At 37.9% G+C, this 24433-nt stretch overlaps 1 protein-coding gene across 1 annotated transcript in view; it reads left to right on the forward strand.

The window, feature by feature from the left end:
• glra2 (glycine receptor, alpha 2) overlaps positions 1-24433 on the forward strand; it is a 38533-nt gene that overhangs the window by 4482 nt on the left and 9618 nt on the right. The window contains exons 3-7 of the mRNA XM_066705940.1: positions 5002-5069; positions 7819-8042; positions 17255-17337; positions 18975-19112; positions 19236-19450. Coding sequence (XP_066562037.1) covers positions 5002-5069; positions 7819-8042; positions 17255-17337; positions 18975-19112; positions 19236-19450 — 728 coding nt within the window. The remainder of the gene's footprint in view (positions 1-5001; positions 5070-7818; positions 8043-17254; positions 17338-18974; positions 19113-19235; positions 19451-24433) is intronic.

Genomic DNA, 24433 nt, shown 5'->3' on the forward strand with positions numbered 1-24433 from the left:
TTCTCGTTGGAGATATTGAGAATGTTCCTGCGGATTTCTGTAAACGATTCATAGTTCTACTTTTTAAATATGAGAACACTCATTTATTTTGAGATGCTTTCCCATCTTGAGTGATAATTGAGCTTCTGTAGCCGCTGTCTGTGGAGTGTCTACCTTCTTTCTGCTCCTCCTCCTTGTGTTTGCCTGGCTGGCTGTCGAGGTTAAAAGCGAAGCTGCTCTTGTAAGCCTGGTGGAGTAGCATACAAAGCAGTGAAACATTCAGAAACAAGTAATGCAATCAGACAGCAGGGCTGATGAGTTAAAGCAAAAGCAAAAGCACTGTTCCACCTCCGTGACCCCCGTGACGATAACAGAGCAAATAGGCCGTCTGCAAAACAGCCTGATCAACAAGATGTAGCCTCGGCCCTGAGGATATCACAGTTTTTCTGTTGATGGAGCACGTCCGGCCGGGCACTGGCTCAGGTCAGCCGTGTGTTTTGCCTCCATATCAACAAGAGGTGTATCTTGCAATTAAAAAAGGTTGAACTCTTTTGGTTTAGTTCTTATTTGCTTGGTTTTATTCTTATTCTTATTCTACGTTATGGACACTATAGAATCATTTTCAGACCATCAGTAGCAGAGAGGAAATACTTATCCTTACCCACGTTATCAGAGATGGTTCAGTCTCCCTTTTACACATTGTGCATTGCAGCCTTTGACCATAATGCAGAAACAGGAAACCCAGACTGACCTAACCTGTTCCTTGAAGCAGGACGAGTGACACCGGCCCATTCAGCTCCTGTTCCCTTTCTCTTTCTCCTTCTTTCTTGTTCCAGCTGATCCCTACTTCAGAAATAGACATGGCACTGGAGAAACGAGTTCTTATCACAGCACACATCCTTTCACACCATTGAATAATGGAGTTTGTGTGCGTGTGGCACGATGTCTCAACAGTGGCTTTCACACAGACTATTTATTATTATTATTATTATTATTATTATTATTATTATTATTATTATTATTATTATTATTATTATTATTTTTATTTATTTCTTAGCAGACACCCTTATCCAGAGCGACTTACAAAATATAAGCGCAATACAAAGTGCACAAATACAGTGCAGTTCAAGACATAAAACATTATAAATTCCAATTTGCATAATACAGTGCAATTCAAAGCATAATACATTTTACAAATTCCAATTTGTGTATACAATATATGGGGGTCTTACATCCTGGATTGTAAAAGCTGAGTGCAGATAAGATGTTAGGTCACAGTCAAGGGCCAAGGGGAAGGGAGCATAGGGGAAATCAAAATAATACGAGTACTAGTAACGCAAGGCAAGTAGTATGATAAAACATTGTAAAGTGCAATCTTAGGAGAGTAAATGACTAAATTACAAGTTCTGTCTGAAAAGATGTGTCTTGAATAAGAGTTAGTCTTCTGGCACTGGAGGAGCACAATGGTCTGGAGGGGATGTATGGAGAGACGAGTGTCTGAAGGTAGCTTGGTGCAGTGTGGTCGAGACAGCGGTAGGTGAGGGTCAAAGTCTTGAACTGAATGCGTGCCGCTATCAGGAGCCAGTGGAGGGAGCGGAGCAGTGGAATAGCGTGTGCGAATCGGGGCAGAGTGTATTTACAGTTACTTTTTTAACATCTCCTTTGATCAGCACATCACAAAATCACAGAAATCTTTAAGCACCAAAAAGTTGCAAACCGCCAATTCTCTATTGGTCGTCAAGGGATTTTCTGAGCTATTAGCAAGAGCCGAACCTTTGAATATGGATTGTGGCCAGAAAGAGCGGTTGATGTGAGCGAGAAACCCAAAGTGAGTGGATCATTGGCCACTGAACCCTGGGGAGAGAAAAAATTGCTTTATGAGATTATTGATGTTGGTTTCTCCTGCTCAGTGATTTCTTCTAATTAGCTGAGGTCGTGTGGCATCTAGCAAAGCTAGGATCTCTCATCCTCTACTCAGGGACATCTGAGACACCTAAAGGCCAATATGAAATCATGTTACACTATTCTTGTATGTAAGTCCAGGAGGGTTGGACAACAGTGAGGAGATGCAGACAGTTTCAAAACAGTTTTGTAACCTTGCTATGTAGAAATGGATTTGTGAGTCCTGTATGTGCCTGAAGGCCTTTATATTCTATTTTCTATGGTCATCCCTAGCTAGCTCCAATAATCCCAGGCTCAGTGTTGTGCTGTTTTATTTTTGTGTGGATATAAAGTTACAAATTAAATAATTATCTCATTCTATATGGAGACACTCTGAAAGGTGAAGAGAGTTTCCTTTATTGGATTTGTTTTCGACATGCCACTCGTATATTTCAGTTTCCAGAGGAATCGTCTCAAGACCGGGTCCTGGATTCCTCCTCTCGTGGGGGATGATGGTTCTCTCCACATGCACAACAAATAACTACTCAATTTGAAGAATTGAGGCAATCATAGCAGCTTTGGAAAATGACTTAATTCGATGTCACATTGTGCTGTGCGAAAATATTCTCTTAGTTATCTCCTTGCTCGTCTGTCCCGACTGTTTCACACCGACATAATGGATGTGTGTTTTATTCTGTGACCAAATCTTGTAGTTAGGACTTTTATATGTGTTCTTCGAACGTTTTGAAATCTATCTTTTCAGACTGAAACTGTTCATACTCATATACCCAGAAGCAACTTTAGCTGAACTACACCTGTTAGTTTTTAGTGGCAAGATCCAGTTTTATTTCATTCAATTCTTTGTCATCAGGTTCTTTGTATGCAGGCAGAGCATACATTATACAAAACCATAGGAGCATTACTTTTTAAAGGAGAATGTATTGCAAACTTGTATCTCAAAAACAAAATATTGCAACACACATTTTACTAGATAAGTGAATTTTGTTACGTAATTTCCTGGTAATGAAGTAGTGGTGTAGTGTAAACTTACAAAACTTGAAAGTAATGTCAGCAACAAGCCTATTCTCATTTAATACAAACACAGAACAGAGTAAAATATGCCAGCAGACTTTCTGAGTTACCTCCCACTGATTAAAGTTATTGTAGTGCATAAATACTATTAATTACACTTTTAAAGGCAAAGTGCTTGGGCAATGTCAATAAATGTTCTTATGCAATATAAACACACTTCAGAAGAGCTATACTGAGAGACTTTGTGAGAGACACACAGACAAACATTTGTACAACCTGACACAGGAATGAGTTTATAGAGAAGTTGGAAAAGCATGTGTTCTTTAATAGTGATGTCTACAAAGCACTGCTTTTCCAACCTCTCTATAAACTCATTAAAGATGCTACAGTGGCAACAAGATCAGTAACTTATGAGACATTTTCTTAGGTCAATGTAATACTAGCTCTTGCATGTCACAAATATTTTTGATTTCACTGAGAAGGGAGAGTGAAGTTGTTTTGTAGTTTTCCCAGTTGATAGGGAAAGGGCTGTGTGCTGGGATAGAGAGATTCCTCCCCCAATCACCTCCATGGCCAGTCTAAATGTGTAATATCTTTGTAATATCTTTCCATCACCTTTTGATAGTTCAATCACCATTTTCTCCCTGAGGCACTGTTTCAATATGAATTGGTTTCATGTAATAAATCTGTAACAATGTTGACATAAACGTCTCTATTGTACTGAACTGGTAATGATACACTGATAGAAGTGAAAATATCCAATTAAATATTTTTTACTTTAAAAATGCAGGTGGGTTATCAATCATTGGATACAGTAAGATACAGAGGTAACCATATCACTATAAAATGCATTTGTTTAGTACAATGATTATGCCACAGTACTGTATATAGACAGTGGCCACCGACCCTAAGATATCAAAACTGAACGCAAGGTGATGTTTGGGAATGGACTAGCATCTCTGTTTCTTTGCCACTTAGTCTTTTGAGCAAAAGCTTGAAAGTAATAAATCATACTCCATCATTATATTTTATTAGTAATTTCACAGGCTGTGTTTTTTTCCACAACTGGATTACAAAATGTATGAGCTCTCTTTGTAGACAACAATATGATGTAACACCTGAACTGAACTGAACTGAATCCGGTTAACGTCTGTGTTGAAAAGGACAGAAAATCACGCAATTTAAGTTCTCCGTTCATTCAGAAAGTTTGCCATCACAGTTTCCATTCGACTTCACCTGCTGTAGCTGATAAGACATTTTTGGATGTTTCTAGTATCTTTAAATAGGGTTTCTAATGTCTGTTCCTGCTGACAGGGACATGACTCAATCAGTGATGGTCAATATCACTCCCAAAGGTCCCTCATTAGGTTCAGCGGTTTATGAAGCATAATAAACAACCCAAATGCATCATTTTATTCATTATTAACACTGCACTGTTTTATTATCTTTTGCTTTTGCATTTTCCTTTATTGCTATTTGATATAATGGCATTTTAATGGATACTATATCATTTCAGAATGCATTTTGATGCACTGTAAATATCATTCTCATACATGTTTGATAAACATCAGCATATAAATCTATTCCACCCTATATATATCTATGCTGATTCAGATATAATAATATACAGTATAATAATTGTGCCAGTAGCTCAGTCCACTCAATTCTTGACATGCAAACAATATATATTGAGTACAATGCGTTGTATGTGTGTTTTTGTAAGCAAAGATGCTGCACTCCCCAGAAGTTATTCCTTTACTCAGTTATTGAAATAAAGTGATCATTGATGCTTAATCTGAATAAAATGTTTAATGATATACAATGTGCAACAGCATGCCTTGCTAGTGATGTCCCTGCTTTGAATGTACAAGTCCAGGCATCCTTAATTTATATAGACTGCATGGAAAAGCCTCTTTGCCTCGATGTGTATTGCAACGTTCTCATTGCATTCCACAGGTCCTCCAGTAAACGTTACATGCAATATTTTTATCAACAGTTTCGGATCTGTCACAGAGACCACGATGGTAAGTGTCAAGATGCCAAGGCAACTCAGTTTTTTGTGCTTGATGAAAAAACGTGTAAATGTGTTATTTATCGTTCAACTTGCAGGTCCCCCAGTTAATGTTACCTGCAACATATTTATCAACAGCTTTGGTTCAATAGCAGAAACAACAATGGTGAGTTGGACACAATCATTTCAGCCATTATGGGAGGCTTTGTTTCCATGCTCAGTTTACCACGTCAATTGAACGCAGTCATTCCTAACCATATTGATTTCATTTTAAATTCCTTCAATCAGCTTCAGGACATCCGTAACAGTTTATTGGCTGATCCACGCCTCATGATGTGAGCAGAAATCTGTCTCTGTATGACTCACACATTTTTGTTAAAAAGAGTTTACCCAATGCACTCCTCAGACTTGAGGTTGGATGTGTTTATAATTATTCTCGAGATAAGGTTAATCAAAAAAATGTATTTGCTGTTGGAAAATAGGGTGGGTCATTGAAATCCAGATGGAATTTATATTAGTGTTCGTTATTGTAAATCTAACTAACCAAACCCCCGATTTTTATATTGCTACCATTGTGCTGTTATGGCAGGTGCTGCTGCCAGCAACTCGGAAAGCCAACAATCAGATCTCTGACAAGATGACACCCTAGAGCTTCACAATGCACCCTGCAGGACTGCCCAGATCCTGTGGACTGTGTTAATCTGTTAAGAAGTGAATTAGACCATGCATGCACATTCGATATTAACATTGCATCGGAACTTCCAATAAACTGTGCAATTGAATTATGATTTGATTTGAAAACACAATGGTGTCTGGGAAACAGCTCTGGCTTCAAATAATGGCTGGCAATCAGACCACCTGCACGAATCAATACTAACTGCATTTCAGACTCCTCTGTTTCTAACAAATACTTACAAATATCCCTATTAACTAATATAATTATCCAAACAATTGTATCAGGTGCAGCAGGTAAATTGATGATGTAGTAGATTTAACTTGCATTAATTTTGTTTATTGTACTATAATAAATCATAATGTCCGATTCCCTTATGTTGGAATATGATAATATTATAGATAATGGGGGTGAAAATGTACTTAGGTATCAGAGAATCTACAGGAATATGAAAAAAATGCAGAAAATGATCATTGATTGCATTTTATCATTATTCAAATGACCTCTGAGGTGTGTCTCTGTCGGATAATGCATTCTCAACCAGCAGACATTTGCAATCATTGTGCTGTGGAACTTTGTTAGGGATTTTATATTCTTGGCTAATATAGTCCCAAGCAGAGACTAGTATCTAAACTTGAGACATGAAAAAGCATTTGATAAGATGAATGGAACAACTTTGAAAGATTTTGCCTGTTGTGCGAAGTCTGTTTAATTTGTGCTGTTTACAAATATCCAGCTATAGTTCCCAGATTAAGATCCCAATCTTTGCCACCACTAAGGGGTCTCTTGTAAATTGTGCTTTGGAATACATTCTTTTGGAAACAATATATGCTTTTATATAGCTATCTTTCTTGTCATATTCAAAGGACAGATCCCATTTGTGAACTATCTAAGGAATTAATTAGAAATTCCCTTCGAACTGAAACATCGATAAGCATAGCTGACCATTACATTAAGCAGTAAAATCACCTAAATGTTCTCCATACTTGGCCAAATATGAATCCGTATCTTAATTAAGAATGCCCGTTTCTTTGAAAGCATTCAATTAATTATAAAATGGAAAAATCCCACGCTTTTGTACAACCCTAATTGAAAGGTTATTGTTGTAAGACACCTAGAGATTAATCTCTAAAATGAAGGCATCTAATGAAATACAGAAGTAAATTGACTTCTCCCATCATTCTCACAGTTAAAATCAAACAAGGGTATTTTAGATATTTGTTACATTTCATTCAGACAGAAGGTTTGAGGGACTTCTTGTGGTATGAAATTGATTTCAGATCAAGAAGCTCATCAAAAGTCATTTCACAGACATGACTTCTCTGATTTGCTTTGTTTTTCACTGATCCACTCACAAAACCAAATGGTCAGTGAAGATGTCCAGGTTTATTCTGATATTATAAACCAATGTAGATTTTAATTACTCTCAGAGAAAATGAGTGGACAGCTACTAATTGGTTGTTCATCACTTCAGTGTTCTGTATACCATCGTTAACCAGTCTGTCTCATGTGTATGTTCAAAGTAACCATAAAACATTATGGCTTTTCGCATTATTGAGAAATTAGATTAGATTCATAATCCTGAAAGGGGCTGTCTGCACTTTGCAAGCTCAAAGGTGTGCACTCTGGAGAGATTATATATATATATATATATATATATATATATATATGTGTGTGTGTGTGTGTGTGTGTGTGTGTGTGTGTGTGTGTTTGTGTTATGATCCCTATGATTATCATAAAAACGACAGAAAGAACCTGATTTAAACAAAAGTGTTGGTCCACATCGACCCATAGTGATACGCTGCAAGATTAAACCACAGCAGCTTCTGCCAGTACAGCATCATCACTTCTGAGCCATAAAGAGTCCAATTAGTGATTGATGATTTCCTGATGAAATGATGATTTCCCAATAAGGGCACTGTGCTGAAACCTGTCCCCTCTTGGTCTGGTTGATCAGCGACACTTTATTTAGAAGAGGGAAGTGACGGGCAGAATGGATTAAGAGACTCTGACTTTCACTTTCTTTCACTGTCAGGGTGGGCTGAGAACATGTGTTACAATTAACCATAAGCTATGATCTGCACATGAAACATAAATAAAATCAATAATAATCACGATACTGGGACAAATTCAATATAATTTAAATGAAAGCTCTGAAGTACTTGTGTTAATTGAGTTATATCAACATAACTTCACTGAGACTATGAAATTGAAGTTAATGTAACCTCTGGCCTTTCTTCAGGACTACAGAGTGAATATTTTCTTGAGACAGCAGTGGAACGACCCGCGGTTGGCCTATAGCGAATATCCTGATGACTCTTTGGACTTGGACCCGTCTATGCTGGACTCCATCTGGAAACCTGATTTGTTCTTTGCCAACGAGAAAGGGGCCAACTTCCATGATGTAACAACAGACAACAAGCTCCTGAGGATTTTCAAGAATGGAAATGTTTTGTACAGCATAAGGTAAGCATCCATTTTATCCTGCCACTTTGAATGTTTAAAGATATCTGTAAATGTATTGAAGATATTTAAAAATATTCAAAGATATCTCCAAATTAATTTCACGTTGTCATTGATTTTAAGATATCTTCAAATCATTTAAAGATTTCTGGAATTAATTTAAAGATATCTGAAGTACATTCTGAAATATCTGCAAACCATTTTCAGATATCTGTAAATGACTTCCTGCTGATTTAGAAATACCTTCAAATGATGTACAGATATCTGCAAATGACTTCCTGTATGTAGCCTGAGATGATCTCTTCCTCTTCACTCGTTCATTCATTTCTATGTAACTGAAGGCGTTAATGGGAAGTGATGACCTCAGGATGTTGTTTACAGATATCTGAATTCTGAAAATGATTGGCTGATATCAAGAAATAAATAGGATGTTATTTCAAGTTGTCTCCAAATGTATTTTCAGATGTCTTGAGATGAACTGGAGAGATCTTGAAATGAATTTTGACATATTCTAAAATTAATGAAAGGAATCTTTAAATTATTGTAAGATATCTGTACATTTTGTTAAATGGAATATCTTACATTCATTTAGAGATATCTGTAAATATGTAAAGATATCTTGAAATGCAATTGAAGATATCTCTAAATGATATCCCTCTCCAAAACTTTAATGTTATCCATGAATAGAAAATGCCTTTTTTGTACAAACTGAGTGCTGTCATTAACAGAGTTTTAATATCTGCTGTGGTTTCTGTGAAATATTGTATTCCAGGGTGCAATTTCTAATAATTTACAAATAAACATGTATTTGTCTGAAAACTACAATTATCATTATTTGTTACTAATATGTAATTTAGAAAAAAACTCAGTGTAACTTCTGATTAGATAAGAAATATCATTTTGGACTACATTTTCTGTGCAATTCCAGTGTAAGACATACTGCTTCAGGTTTCTGCTAGTGTACTCACAAGCCCTTTAAGAGTATTTTCTTTCTTCATGCAATGGTCGGAAAGCAAACAGTGCCCCGTTATCCCTGCAGGACGGCTTTATCTCATTCTGAACAATCTCTGCATGTGATTAATCTTTTTCCACACAAGTATATCTCCTCCTCCTACAGTTTCCTTTCTGTGTCAAGGCCCCATTGTCACAGTAATATAAATGTGTCCATTCTTTCCGAGGGCGAACAACTCCAACAACTGGAGGTGTCGGGAAATAAAATATGCCTGCAATCAGTAATATGTATGTGACACATTGTAGTGTACTGCTCTGACATACGCTGAGGTTTCCATAATACATTTTTTCTTAAGGACTACCATGTTCTCTATATACAATCTTCCCACAAATCTAGGGCAGCACGACTTAATATTAATCAACTATCTACAAGTCGGTTGAAATATTATATAAAAGCATTAGATAGGGTTTCCAACTTCAGTGCATCATGTAGGGACGCTATGAACAGTCCCTTCTCAGTTGGCTCGGCCCTGAGGATGATTTACATGCTTGTCATATCAGAGGAGGTCAAAATACATTGTTTTTGGTAAGGTGTGTGTTAAAGCACCTTTAGTACACCTGTAGTATTAAAGCCTTCTAGAGTTTTTCTGTATTATTAGGGGAGTAATGGTCTGGCAACACATGCTGTTTAAGTCGGTCCATTATCTCAAATGTAGAGCTGTCCGTTGTCCCTTTGCCGGCTTTACTTCTAACACAACGTTTGAGAATTTGTTCAGTAATTGACCTGACTTACTACACGCAGCTGAGCATTGTCAGAGCATGTTTTGCTGTTGGGTAAATAATAAATAAAGCAAACCCAAACAAAGGATAGTTTAATTCTACAAATGCCATTGTTGTATGTGTGCAGAAAGGCGATCCCAGCTGCCTGATAGCATCTGCAAAATGGCATTTATTCTCTTTTCTTAACACAACGCTTGACACATAAAATTGGCAAGCCTGTATTTACCAAATTGTGCAGGAACTAGGATCTCACAATGTGATGTACCTGGAGGCCGGCCAAGATCCACATCTGCTCACAGAAGCTTCTACACAAGATGGGGAATTTACTTCAGTTTGGGAAGCAGTGAATGTGTGGTTCTGTTATATTATAGTCTGCCTATTTATAGTTCATGTGATGAGCTGAACAAGACAGAAATAGCCTTGTTAACTGAAATGCTATGTTTGCATTTTATTTAACGCATTAAATTAAGCTAGTGGAGTATGGCAGCTACTTATCAATTACCCAAATACAGCCGACATCACGAGGCCAAGTGCTTCAGATGCTGACCAGAGCTGGTGGAACCTGTTTACCATTGACTATTTGGGAGAATCAATTTAGAAAGCGATTTAAATAATGGTGTATTGATTGGAATGATAGATTGAAATGGAAACTGTTCTGGGAGAATGTAAAATGTAAAACTCTCTCACCTTAAATATAAGAAGAGCAGCAGAATGTGTTTTGTTTGTTTTTTGAGTAAGATATGATGTAATTAGTTCACAGATTTATTGCTGTTATGATGAACGCTTATTAAAATGTATGCTTGGTATTGAAATTTAGCAACTAAGACATATTATAGAACAATGTCCCTTTCTTTGAAAAAGGGAAATTATTTATAACACTAGAATGTATTAAAAGATATCCATGTATTATATTGTGGTGTTTATACATAATTACGGAAGAGCATTAGGGCCACTTAAGAGAGAAAAAATATATATATTTTGAGAAAAAAATTGAAACCTTTTGAGAAAAAAAGTCAAAAGTTTTGAGATTTAAAGTCAAAATAAACTTTTGAGAAAAAAAGTTGAAAGTTTTGAAATTTAAATGCGAAATAAACTTTTGAGAAAAAAAATTGAAAGTTCAGGTTCAAACACAACAGCGTCGATATGGTGTTGATAGGGGCCTGGGTAAAACCTGAAATGCCGGAACAATGGAAAGATTTACAAAGACGTCTAAAACAGAAAAATACTTATTCTGGGCTTTCAGAAATGTGTGTTTTAATTGCAAATATTGTATTACATAATGTAAATAATATTAATAATGAACTTTAATACTAATAATAACATTAACAACACCAATAAAATTATTATTATTATTATTATTATTATTATTATATATACAATTTGTTAAACTGAACAGGATTTGTAAAAGTAATAGTGGTATTAAGGTGCAATAGTGCTACAACAGTTTCATGCTGGGGAGCCATTTGTCGGACTGGGAAGAGACAACCAAATAAGTGTCCCCAATGCCACGAGTTTGTGTCTTAGATTGGGTTGTTAGCTTTCCAAGGGTTGCTTTCTAATATTGAAAAGACAACTCCCCAAAATCATCGTAGTCATTTTTAAGGTACAGTAGTTTTTTGCTGGAGAGTTATTTTTGGAACTGGAAACATACACCCAAAATAGTTTACAATATTTGTCCATTCGAGCGATTAATAAGGCTTATTAGCATTCCGAGGCATACTTTTCATTACATTACATTATTTGTCATTTAGCAGATGCTCTTATCCAGGGCAACTTACATTTGTACCCATTTATACAGCTGGGCATTTTATTGGAGCAATCTAAGTGAAGTACCTTGCTTTATACCTAAATTTCAGTTCAATACAGCTCTACACAGTCTTTTTAACTTCATGATAACCTTCTCCTCATCTAGAACCCATTTCAGGTTTTACCCAGTCCCCTTATAACACCATATCAATGCTGTTGTGTTTGAACCTGAACTTTCAACTTTTTTTCTCAAAAGTTTATTTCGCATTTAAACTCAAAACTTTTGACTTTTTTTCTCAAAAGTTTATTTCGACTTTAAATCTCAAAACTTTTGACTTTTTTTCTCAAAAGTTTATTTCGCATTTAAATCTCAAAAGTTTTGATTTTTTTTCTCAAAATATATATTTTTTTTCTTTCTCTTAAGTGGCCCTAATGCTCTTCTGTACATAATAGATTATGCTTGCTTGAGTAATAATAAATTGTGAATATTTTTTAACGTACGGCGTATATCTGGAATTCATATTGATTGAGCACCAGGGGATTTTAAAATGACAGTCATATTGCTGTGGAATAAAAATTTAATGAATGAATTAATAATTACAAAGCTAAGGAGTAGCCAGAATGAGATAAATTGACTTTACATAATATATAATAGTGCCAAAATAGGTGACAAAGAAAGAAAGTTTATTCTTAAACACTAACGACACAACCTTGGATTAGGGACTGCACTTTGGTCTCAATCCCTTTATCTGTACGTATGTTAATACCTTATAAATTGATAGTGCAGAACTACATTTACATCCACTGATGTTTGCTACAGCACTGTGTCGTTCCCCCAGAGCCTGCAGTCGCTGCACATCCTGACAGCATGTGTAAGTATTTGCTGAAAAGAAGCACGACATCAAAGGTTTACTTCCTCAAGCACTCGAAAGGATTATTGCAATCTGTAGAGAAGCCTTTCTCCACCTGAGCAGCAGTCTTATTTTGAGTCAAGGACTGAACCAATCTGCAGCCTCCATATTGGTAAAAAGACAAGGCTGATGTGGTGATGACAATAAAGAGAGCCTTCCAGACACACAGATTCAATCACTTCTGGGATGAATAGGTCTGGACTGTTAATTTACTGGGATAAAAATCGGTAGTAACAGCTTTCATGGCAAGAATATCACTGTATATAATGGAGATGGCTGCAGTATTGTGTGTTATTTACCTGACAGCTGATTTGAGACATTTCCCACGAATCACAGGCTTGCACATGGTTGGCAGAGTACGTGACTTTGGATGAAATTCAGCAGCTTCTGTTTGCAAACCAATCCGATGGAGTCTGATCTATAGGTATCAGAGATAACAATGGGGAAATATATAAGGGGATCCTGTTGTTTTCATTAATACATATAGTTTAATTTGGTTGATGTGTGTGTGGTTTGTTTTTTAATGTAGTCTCCTCCTCGTGATATACATTACAACAAGTGCAGCTTACAAAAATAAATCACATGTATGCACATATCTGCAGCATGGCAAGTGGGTTTTAGGAGCTATTTGTGCATCAGATTTCAACGATTACTGCTCAAACCTTGTATTTTCGAAGTGACGGCCCTCATATGTCTTTACATTAGTCATTGAGTTGGATTGGATGAGAAATATCTAATTCCCAATTGGGAGGATTTAAAACTAAACAAACATTGTTAATTAGAAGACGTTATCCTATATATAGCACACTGAACCACAGGAGGTTACATGCTTATGTGAAGTCCAGTCCCTCACCGCCACAGGAAGCCACACTAATGTGTGAACTCATAAAGCCAATTTGCAACACAGTGTGAAATCATTAGGCAACAGTTACAGAGAAACGCACCTCTGAAGTGGTAAATTCAATTTGTGCACAGATATGAAATCTTAAAATATGAATCTACATCACTGGTACAGCTGAGAGGGTGGAGGTCCGGGGCGCAGCTGGGTGTGGTATATTCTAGCTCATGGAAAACTACAAACCTGCTGTCAGTGGCAGCTTTATTTTCTGACAAATAGTACTTTCTTCTACTTATCAAAGTAAATGCTATGATGGACAAGTTTGTAGTTTCAAATTATGGGGTTGGTCAAAATTGTGATGCAATCCATCCCACAGTGTAAAAGAAAAGGAGACTTTCATTCAGTCCTCCTGGTTGCTCTGCCATCCCATTCCCACGGTGTGAGGTTTCTTATTAACTATGAAATCGCTCTCAGGAACATTTCGTACTATATTCACACTATTTCACATTTGATTAACTCCTGGTGGTGTAGCCCAGGTGTTTTCAATAATTGTACTCTTCCCTCTAGGTAGTCTTTTGTATCCAAGGACGACTTCCATTTCTGAGTTTTAACGGTGAATTCTTTGGTGACAGTAGAGTCCAATTGGAGAGCCGCAAATTGTATTGTTAGTGGAGCATGTCGGTGGATATGGCAGGCATGGTTGTGTGTCTCCTGGCCGGTTCTGTTGTCTCTCAGGTTGTGCTCCCATAGCTTTTGCCATACCAGACTTACCCACAAGGTTGCAGGGCAGTGGTTGATGGCTGCCAGGGTGTGATAAGCTTAGATCTGCAAAATCAAACAAACCTACTTCGTAATACTTCAATAAAACAATTGAACTAGTGTTAGTGGTCTTGATATTCTTCTTTTGCCATCCCATTAAATTTGCAGTTGAGCTTTACTTGGTTGCCTAAGCTCTTTATGCTGCATATTTTGTGTTTAAAATGTGCTGTTTTTATATTTAATAATTTCCCAATAGCTTATTCAATAACACTGTCCATACATTTTCCCTGCCGTATTTTTAACAGTAGGTAGATCATTTCAAACAGGGAAGCACAAAAAAGGTCAAAAGCAGTTTAAGGAATTAAATTATCCACTTATTCACGATATTCCTTTTGTGCTTTTCTTTGTTAACTGTTCTTTGTGTATTAAATTAATTTGGAATAATGTGACAAAATACATTCATTGTGAGGGGTAATGAAATAGACAATTGTCTGTTGTTTCAGTAGATTCATTATTGTGAGACCAAAAATAATGCTTGAATAATGTCTATCTTATATTATTGAATGTTATGCAAATCGTGTCCTTTATTATATTTACTGGGAACTGTTTCTAAATCATTTTCATTCTAATCCTGGCTTTGCTTTATCGTGGCGTAGTTCCTATACTTTGTGTACGTTGCTCAGAGCTCACGGGATTGATTGGTGGGACTTCCTGAGTTTTAAAAAGTGTAAACTTCTTTGCAGAGCTAGTGCACAACTATACATTTGTTGTGATTATCAGTGATTTTATTGATTAATTCAAGCTCTTTGGAGAAATCTAAGATCTATAGGATATGACAATTTTAATGGTAAATGGATTTTTGTAATGAATGATTTTCAAGAGAGATTAAAAAAAAAATATATATATATATATACAGTGAGGGAAAAAAGTATTTGATCCCCTGCTGATTTTGTACATTTGCCCACTGACAAAGAAATGATCAGTCTATAATTTTAATGGTAGGTGTATTTTAACAGTGAGAGACAGAATAACAACAACAAAATCCAGAAAAACGCATTTCAAAAAAGTTATAAATTGATTTGCATGTTAATGAGGGAAATAAGTATTTGATCCCCTATCAATCAGCAAGATTTCTGGCTCCCAGGTGTCTTTTATACAGGTAACGAGCTGAGATTAGGAGCACTCTCTTAAAGGGACTGCTCCTAATCTCAGCTCGTTACCTGTATAAAAGACACCTGTCCACAGAAGCAATCAATCAATCAGATTCCAAACTCTCCACCATGGCCAAGACCAAAGAGCTGTCCAAGGATGTCAGGGACAAGATTGTAGACCTACACAAGGCTGGAATGGGCTACAAGACCATCGCCAAGCAGCTTGGTGAGAAGGTGACAACAGTTGGTGCGATTATTCGCAAATGGAAGAAACACAAAATAACTGTCAGTCTCCCTCGGTCTGGGGCTCCATGCAAGATCTCACCTCGTGGAGTTTCAATGATCATGAGAACGGTGAGGAATCAGCCCAGAACTACACGGGAGGATCTTGGTCATGATCTCAAGGCAGCTGGGACCATAGTCACCAAGAAAACAATTGGTAACACACTACGCCGTGAAGGACTGAAATCCTGCAGCGCCCGCAAGGTCCCCCTGCTCAAGAAAGCAAGCACATGTACAGACCCGTCTGAAGTTTGCCAGTGAACATCTGAATGATTCAGAGGAGAACTGGGTGAAAGTGTTGTGGTCAGATGAGACCAAAATCAAGCTCTTTGGCATCAACTCAACTCGCCGTGTTTGGAGAAGGAGGAATGACCCCAAGAACACCATCCCCACCGTCAAACATGGAGGTGGAAACATTATGCTTTGGGGGTATTTTTCTGCTAAGGGGACAGGACAACTGCACCGCATCAAAGGGACGATGGACGGGGCCATGTACCGTCAAATCTTGGGTGAGAACCTCCTTCCCTCAGCCAGGGCATTGAAAATGGGTCGTGGATGGGTATTCCAGCATGACAATGACCCAAAACACACAGCCAAGGCAACAAAGGAGTGGCTCAAGAAGAAGCACATCAAGGTCCTGGAGTGGCCTAGCCAGTATCCAGACCTTAATCCCATAGAAAATCTGTGGAGGGAGCTGAAGGTTCGAGTTGCCAAATGTCAGCCTCGAAACCTTAATGACTTGGAGAGGATCTGCAAAGAGGAGTGGGACAGAATCCCTCCTGAGATGTGTGCAAACCTGGTAGACAACTACAAGAAACGTCTGACCTCTGTGATTGCCAACAAGAGTTTTGCCACCAAGTACTAAGTTGAAGGGGTCAAATACTTATTTCCCTCATTAACATGCAAATCAATTCATAACTTTTTTGAAATACGTTTTTCTGGATTTTGTTGTTGTTATTCTGTCTCTCACTGTTAAAATACACCTACCATTAAAATTATAGACTGATCATTTCTTTGTCAGTGGGCAAACGTACGAAATCAGCAGGGGATCAAATACTTTTTTCCCCCACTGTATATATATAAAGTAATTTAAATCATTGAATGACAGCTAGATGTAAATATTAAATAATAACAATAACAATTGTATATCAGATATCTACAGGAACTGTGTCTACTTGAACTGAATAACATATATATGTAAACATTTGTTGATAGTGTTTTTATCAATAAACTACAATATTATAGTGGATGTAGAGTTGGTCTATTTTGGTAGTGGAAACTGACTTTTGTAAACTGAAAAACTTTATCTTAATGAACATTGTTAAAACTACTACAGAAATGACTCAAACCCTGAGATCATTCATCGGTTTTGTTACTTCTTCATCGACAGGGAGATGTTTAAAATACAGATCACTCCTTCATATCCATCTGATAGTAATCTGTAATCTGTATAAAAGATTATTCTAATAAGTGTAATACGTCGTCCTCATTCTTAGTCCACATTGTACATGATATACAGAATGTTTTTTTATATATATAAAATAAGTGTTTCTATTTTCAAGTAATGAATATCTTAACACATATATATGCACATCTTACCAGAAAAGCAGACACGATTTTTCAAAGTTGAAATGGTAAGTTATCCAAACGTCTGACAAAGAACTAATGAAGGTGTACCAGTGTATATAAAGCATAACGACATTGAATTCACAACCCTACACTTGTTTATTGGTTCTGTGTTCATTGCTCTCTCTGTACAGTCTATTAATGCAGGTATATATCTGACTTTCTCTTAAGGTTGACTCTTATCTTGTCCTGTCCAATGGATCTGAAGAACTTTCCTATGGATGTTCAAACCTGTGCGATGCAACTGGAGAGCTGTGAGTCATCTCCTCTTCTAGAAAGAAAACGTCATATAATATACAATCACATTTAAAAAACAAAAAGAAAGAAAGCTATGCTAATTAGTTGTTTATATTGTTTAGTTATTTATTGAAAATATAATACGATCAGTTGGCCAACTTGAACAGTACCAATATATAACCAGGGCACAGCTATGATTTATAGTATGTAGTTTTCATACATTGGCCAGATGACACATTGTTTATTTTCTTGCAGACCTTGTAAATAGAGAGTGACAGTTTTATACAGGCAAGTGTAATTTTTACACGTAGTATTATGTTCCACTGCAATGTATTCGTTTCCAGAAGGTTATCTGTACTATCTGTAGTTAGTACTAAAATTAAAACTCTGTAATAGTGGTTGGAGGATCTTGCAACAAAAGGGGGAATTTTGACTTCTATGACTTGAATCCAGGTTGACCCACATATGTCTGGAAGCACTCCCCCCCGAAGGATTTGGTTAGTTTCAGTAACACCAGAGATAGTAAAATCTAATTACTGGAGGCCAGACGGTTCATACACAACTTGATCTCAAAGCCAGCACAGTACAAATATAATCACGGGCAGAGTATAAAGCCCTTAATCACTTCATCAGTGACTGCTAATATTTCTTCCAGCCTGAATTGTAAAAACACACACTCACATACACACAAAATACATAATTGCCTTCAGTGGATATTCAGTTAATTAGTCAGGTTTCTGTGGCCTGATCCATAGCTTGAGATGCACAGATGCAGAAGGCAGGAATGTTAAACTGTCAAAAATATCCAAGCCCTGAAAAACAAAAGCGACGCACATTAATTGAGCGAGATGCAAGATGTACATTTCAGTGACACCGGTGGAGAATGTAGGCGACAGTTTTCTATGTAAATTCGCTCATCTTTTTCAGGACCACTGCAGATGAGACAATCAAAGTGGAGATTCCTGTAACTCTTTATCTCTCAATGATTAATAAAGGCCGCGCTTTAATGGTCACAGTGAGAGGAATTGATTATGCAGGATACATTAATATATACTGGAAACTGTTTTTTCAACTTTTCAATTCCTAGTGACACTGTCATGTGTTGTTTTACCTTGTTTTGCAATAAGGCATTTATCATAATATTTTAGTTTGTTGGTAGGCAAGCTATTGATATAATATCCATTTGATTTCAACAATGAATTCTTTCAAATCGTATAAGTAAATTGAATGTTTTCAAACTATGTTTTTGTACGTTACGTTAATTGTAATATTGTGAATACTAGAGCAAATATTCATATTTTATATTCAGGAATCCCTGTGGGCCTTTTCTATCATAAAGAGTAACGTAATTAAAGTATTAGCATTTTATCTATATTCAAACCATACAGCGGCCCAGCACTTTTTTTCTTTGTTAGGGTTGTCATGGTGGGCTACAACTTGCGTAGCTGAGATATGGAGGCTGCCAGGAAACTGGAGACTACCACAAATAATAATAGCAAATAACTGATGATGTGTATTATTGATATAATGTGTCACACTTTCTGTCTGTCACCAGTAATCGTTAAGGTTGTTTGTCATTGTTGATTGCTACACCGTAGAATGAAATGTTACTAATTCTGGTCCATCTTAATAATGTTGGTTTTGTCTCCTTTAGTCGGCTACACAATGAATGATTTGATCTTTGAGTGGCTGAATATAGGTCCGGTCCAAGTAGCGGACGGGCTGACTCTGCCCCAGTTCATCCTGAAAGACGAGAAGGAGCTGGGCTACTGCACCAAACACTACAACACAGGTACATCCATCTGATTCACTGAAGTATTGTAGGAAATACGCTAAAAAAACACAGCCCTACTCAAAACCAAGAGAAATGAACATATCGTCTTTTTTGTATCTGTTTGCATCTCTTCCATTTCAGGAAAGTTCACTTGCATCGAAGTCAAGTTTCACCTGGAGCGACAGATGGGATACTACCTGATCCAAATGTACATCCCCAGCCTGTTGATCGTAATCCTGTCCTGGGTTTCCTTTTGGATTAACATGGATGCAGCACCGGCGAGGGTGGCTCTGGGCATCACCACGGTCCTCACGATGACCACACAGAGCTCGGGGTCCCGGGCATCGCTGCCAAAGGTCAGTCTGATATGGTCGGAGGTAGAGTTAGCGTGTTGTTTCCAGAAAATGACGCTGTCACACGAGGCCGAGCAGATGTTGTGACGTGTGCGGGCTCTTGTTTGGCTAAGCTGTGACTCTCTGTGGGTCTGCTTACCCTGAAAAGCCTCTGGATCTGATTGAGAGGGAGATGTTCTGTCATTTGGAGGTCTTACTCTGTATCTCCTGTCCCCACTGAAAAGTGAAAAAGGTAGAAGGCTTGAGAGCTGTCGCTATGAAGGATGACAAACAGGTCAAGGATTATTGCAGACAGAAAACCCGACACGTTTGTTAGGCAACAGGGAGGAATGTCAGTCTTTCAGTGCTGTAACAGTGAAGAGTTCACCTCTCGTTTCCACTCTTGTTGGCGTTTAAATCCAAGTTGTGGCTACACTGATGCTGAGCACTGGGGTTGCCATGGCGAAAGACACCTTACGACATTATGTCTTCGCTTCGGGTTTCATTAAAGCAGCTTCAGGCATCAACCCTGGCAGCGCTCTCCTCAGGGACTGTAAATTTGACAGCCCGGGTCTCCAGTCTTTTGTTCTGCTCGGCTTGTCGTGTCTGATGTGCAGATGATATTATCTGGTGGGACTAGGTGTGGATTTGGAGTGAAAGCCCTCTCTGTTGTATTTTTCCACTTTTGTTTAATAAAGAAATACATACAAACATATACAGTCACCAATAATATATATATGTGTGTATGTGTGTATTGTGTGTGTAATGTATTCACTCATTGTCACCGGCCTCATTGTGTGAGGACCGGACTTGTACAGTGCAGCACGCTGTTCTTTGCAGATAAGACACTTTCTTCAGCGTCCGATACCGGAGGCTGTGTGTGTGTTGTGATTCAGGTAACGCCAAGTGGATTAAAGCTGAATAAAGCCCTTCCCATTTTAACTCTGAAATTAGGTTTTAGAGAGGTAATGCTTCCTTTAGGGTGTGTGAGCAGTACTTTGAAACGAGCTGCTCGTGACCATCAGGAAGAAGGGACCCCAAACTGCGTGTCGGGAGGAATTGTCTGTGTCTGAGATGGACTGTCTCTGGATCCAAGTGCAGAATCCAATGGGACAGAAGAATATTATATCTTATTACTATTTCACCATATGAAGGTCTGATGAAAATGAACATCCTTTAAAAATATAACAAAACAAATTTATTTCAAATTAGATCCAACTGAGTCTACACACACACACCTTAGTTACATTTTATCGTGGCCCCACATATCTCGTTGCCATCCTTTATTTCCAAATAGAAACCATAATTATAGATACAGAGAATGAGACGGACAGGCAAAGCTCAGTTTGTGTGTCATTGCGTAACCATATGGAGCCACAGCTTGGTGTGTTGCGAAGACCTTTGGCCCCAGGTGATAACTACCTTTTAACACAGATTTGACATACACAGAGATATAATTGAATGCAGTACTGTAGCACCAGATGACAACTAATCACAACTAAAAGAAAAAAGAGGAGAAGAAACAAACTACCAGCTGTGTCAGGATCCATTGGTGAGCCCAGATTGGTATTTTTGGAGCAGGAATGGGACCCTCCAGGCTCTGTGCATGAATGAACCGCAGCTCTCGGTGACGCAGGAGTGTCTAAGTTGCTGCATACGGGTGTATGGTCTTAGGCACAAAACCTGAGTCTCCAGGAGATTGCAACGAAACATTGCAAGATATCTATTTTTGTGTGTGTGTTGTTTTTAAACTGTGTAGCATGTGCTGTGAATTCAGGAGCTTGGTATGTTTCTTGCACATCACCTGCATGGAATTGGCTGCTTAATCATGGGCATTAATATGGAGTTGATTCCCCCTTTGCTGCTATAACAGCCTGCACTCTTCTGGGAAGTCTTTCCACTAGATGTGGGAACATTGCTGTGGGGATTTGCTTCCATTCAGCCACAAGAGCATCAGTGAGGTCGGGCACTGATGTTGGGCGATCAGGCCAGGCTTGCAGTTGGTGTTCCAAATCATCCCAAAGGTGTTGGATGGGGATGAGGCTGTGCCAAGTTCTTCCACATCGATCTCAACAAAACATTTCTGTATGGACCTGGCTTTGTGCACAGAGGCGCTGTCAAGCTGAAACAGTAAAGGGCCTTCCCCAAACTGTGCAAAATTATCTAGAATATCATTGTGCTGTAGCGTTAAGATTTCCCTTCAGTAGAACTAAGGAGCCTGAACCATGACAAACAGACCCAGACCATTATTCCTCCTTCACCAAACTGTACAGTTGGCACTATGCATTCGGGCAGGTAGGATTCTCCTGGCATTAACCAAACCCAGATTTGTCCGTCAGACTGCCAGATGGTGAAGCGTGATTCATCACTCCAGGGAACGTGTTTCCACTGCCGGAGAGCTTTACTCCACTCCAGCCAACGCTTAGCATTGCACATGGTGATCTTAGGCTTGTGTGCAGCTGCTCGGCCATGGAAACACATTTCATAAAGCTCCCAACAAACAGTTCTTGTGCTGACGTTGCTTCCAGAGGCAGTTTGGTACTTGTTAATGATTGTTGCAACTGAGGATAGATGATTCTTATGCGCTACGGGCATCAGCACTCAGCGGTCCCGTTCTGCGAGCTTGTGTGGCCGACCACTCGTGGCTGAGCTGTTGTTGGTCCTAGATGTTTCCACTTCACAATGACAGCACTTACAGTTGACCAGGACAGCTGTATCTAGAAATTTGACTAACTGACTTGTTGGAAAGATGGCATCCTATGACGGTGCCACGTTGAAAGTCACTGAGCTCTTCAGTACGGCCCGTTCTACTGCCAGTGCATGTCTATGGAGATTGCATGGCTGTGTGCTTGATTTTATACACCTGTCAGCAATGGGTGTGGCTGAAATCGCAGAATCCACTCATTAGAAGGGGTGTCCACATACTTTTGGCCATGTCACGTATTTATTTGTCTTCTAATAAGTTGAATTTATTTCACAAACACACGAATCACAAATATCAAATACAAATGGAAAGGAACGCCTATTGTGAATCTGAGACTCGGACTGCCATCTGTTAAAGCAGGTGGACACTGATACAGGTGGCTGAAAACCATGCAAAACAGAACAGCATGAGAAGACCCCGGAAATCATGGAAGACTTACCGCTAAGTAAGAATTGCATTCCTAGCAAAAGAGGTGTGAATGGGTTTGCACTGATGGAAAAAAAATCGCTAGGGTCTGCATGCTCCTTTGGATTCAATTTACAGCATCTATGATCATGTCATCAATTTAAAGATGACAATCAAACCCCATTGAAGTGCTTGCATATGTTTTTAAGTTTTATGTTTTTTTGTATGTTAGAATTATTCTAATTCTTCTGGTTATTGTGGACAGTTATTTTCAATCTGAGACCACTACCAAACAGGGTTTGGGTTAAGCCCCTCCCCTCTACTGATAAGCCCCTCCCCTTTCAGTAATGCTCACTTTTTCAATGAAATGGGGTTGTAACACAACTTATCATTTTCATGTTTTATTTTTTAAATTAAACAGCATTCAAAATACGGTACCAACTGAAAAGGTCTGATTTGGGACATCAGTAATGTGCGATTTGGGGCATAAAAATTCAAATTATTATTCAGTGAACAAATACATTCAGAACAGCAGGGCGGTATCAGTTATGTTTTGGTTTTAATTTAGTGGAGATTTACCCTCTTTACTATCTATTAACCACATGGTGAAGGCCCAGGAAGTTTATGCATGAACATAGGATAACACAGAGAGTTATTTAAGTTACATATGTATTTACTGTTTCTAATGAAAAGTAAGTTAATTAAGCAAATTTTGAAATTGTTTATTTTTCAGCTAAAAAATATTACCACAGTACAGTCTTGGATACGACCCAATAGGGGGTGTTGTCAACAGCTGGTATCATGTTGTTTTTCTCCGCTTTGATTTGTCAACAAAGTGCATGATTCTGAAATGAAAAGTAGCAAATTGATTATCGAAAAAACAAATATCTGCTTAACCTTAGGACAGGATTCGACTGTGAATACTGACTACTGAAATGAAAGCTAGACAATCCAGGAGGACTGAGGCCATTACATTGCAGGGAAATGGAACTCTACTCATTCAACTGGAAGGAAACCTCATAAATATGTTGAATTATGGAAGCCAGAACATTTCTATTGAGACTCTTAAGATTCACTTGAGTGTCATCCGCTTGCAATTAAGACTTGTTTACAATTTGGTTTATTGAGTGAGTGACCAATATATTTGCCCTTTGAGTTTAGTCTGAAAGTCGCTGTACAATATAGTGAGTCTATGCTTTGTCCTGACTGGTAATGGGTTGCCAGAATGATTAATTTGGGCTGTGTAAGATACCTAATAAAACATGTATACATACAAAAAGCAAAAGCAGATACAGCAAACTGTGAAATAGGGTTGATTTTATGAAGCAGGATAGTGGGTGTTTTCATAGCAAGATCTCTAATTCTGTGCTTATTTGTACAGTTATATTTGTTCTGTTTATGTAATCTCTGGCTTGTGGGTACTTTCATTGCACCTTACTATTAATAGAGAAATGGAGGAATTTCAAACCATTCATCTGAAATGGTTTATTTAACTGTTAAATGTACCATTCAGGCAATGGACTGTATGCACACCATTCACAATATATCAGATGGAGGTCTACATTGCAATGTTTAACTATGATACTAGCAATAACCGCATCCCTCAATCTTATCATTTCTGAGAAGTTCATTTCAGTCGCTTTAACGAGGTGTAACACATCAAGGTATCCGAGTCTCCAAAGAAACCAAATGCAGGGAATCCTTTGAATTACACAGGGAATACTAAAGATGTGGTTTGCCCCTGTGATTTTATTTACTCCTTCAATTTCCCTGTATTAACATCATCACAGAAAGCTAATTAAGATCATAAATGCACTGCAAATTAACCTTAATTCAAAGTGACTGCTTTTGCATGTACGTATCTTATTTTATTAATTAAAAGAAAAGAAGACTGATCT

The sequence above is a fragment of the Amia ocellicauda genome, chromosome 6, assembly GCF_036373705.1.
Source record: "Amia ocellicauda isolate fAmiCal2 chromosome 6, fAmiCal2.hap1, whole genome shotgun sequence".
NCBI classification, from domain to species: Eukaryota; Metazoa; Chordata; class Actinopteri; order Amiiformes; family Amiidae; genus Amia; species Amia ocellicauda.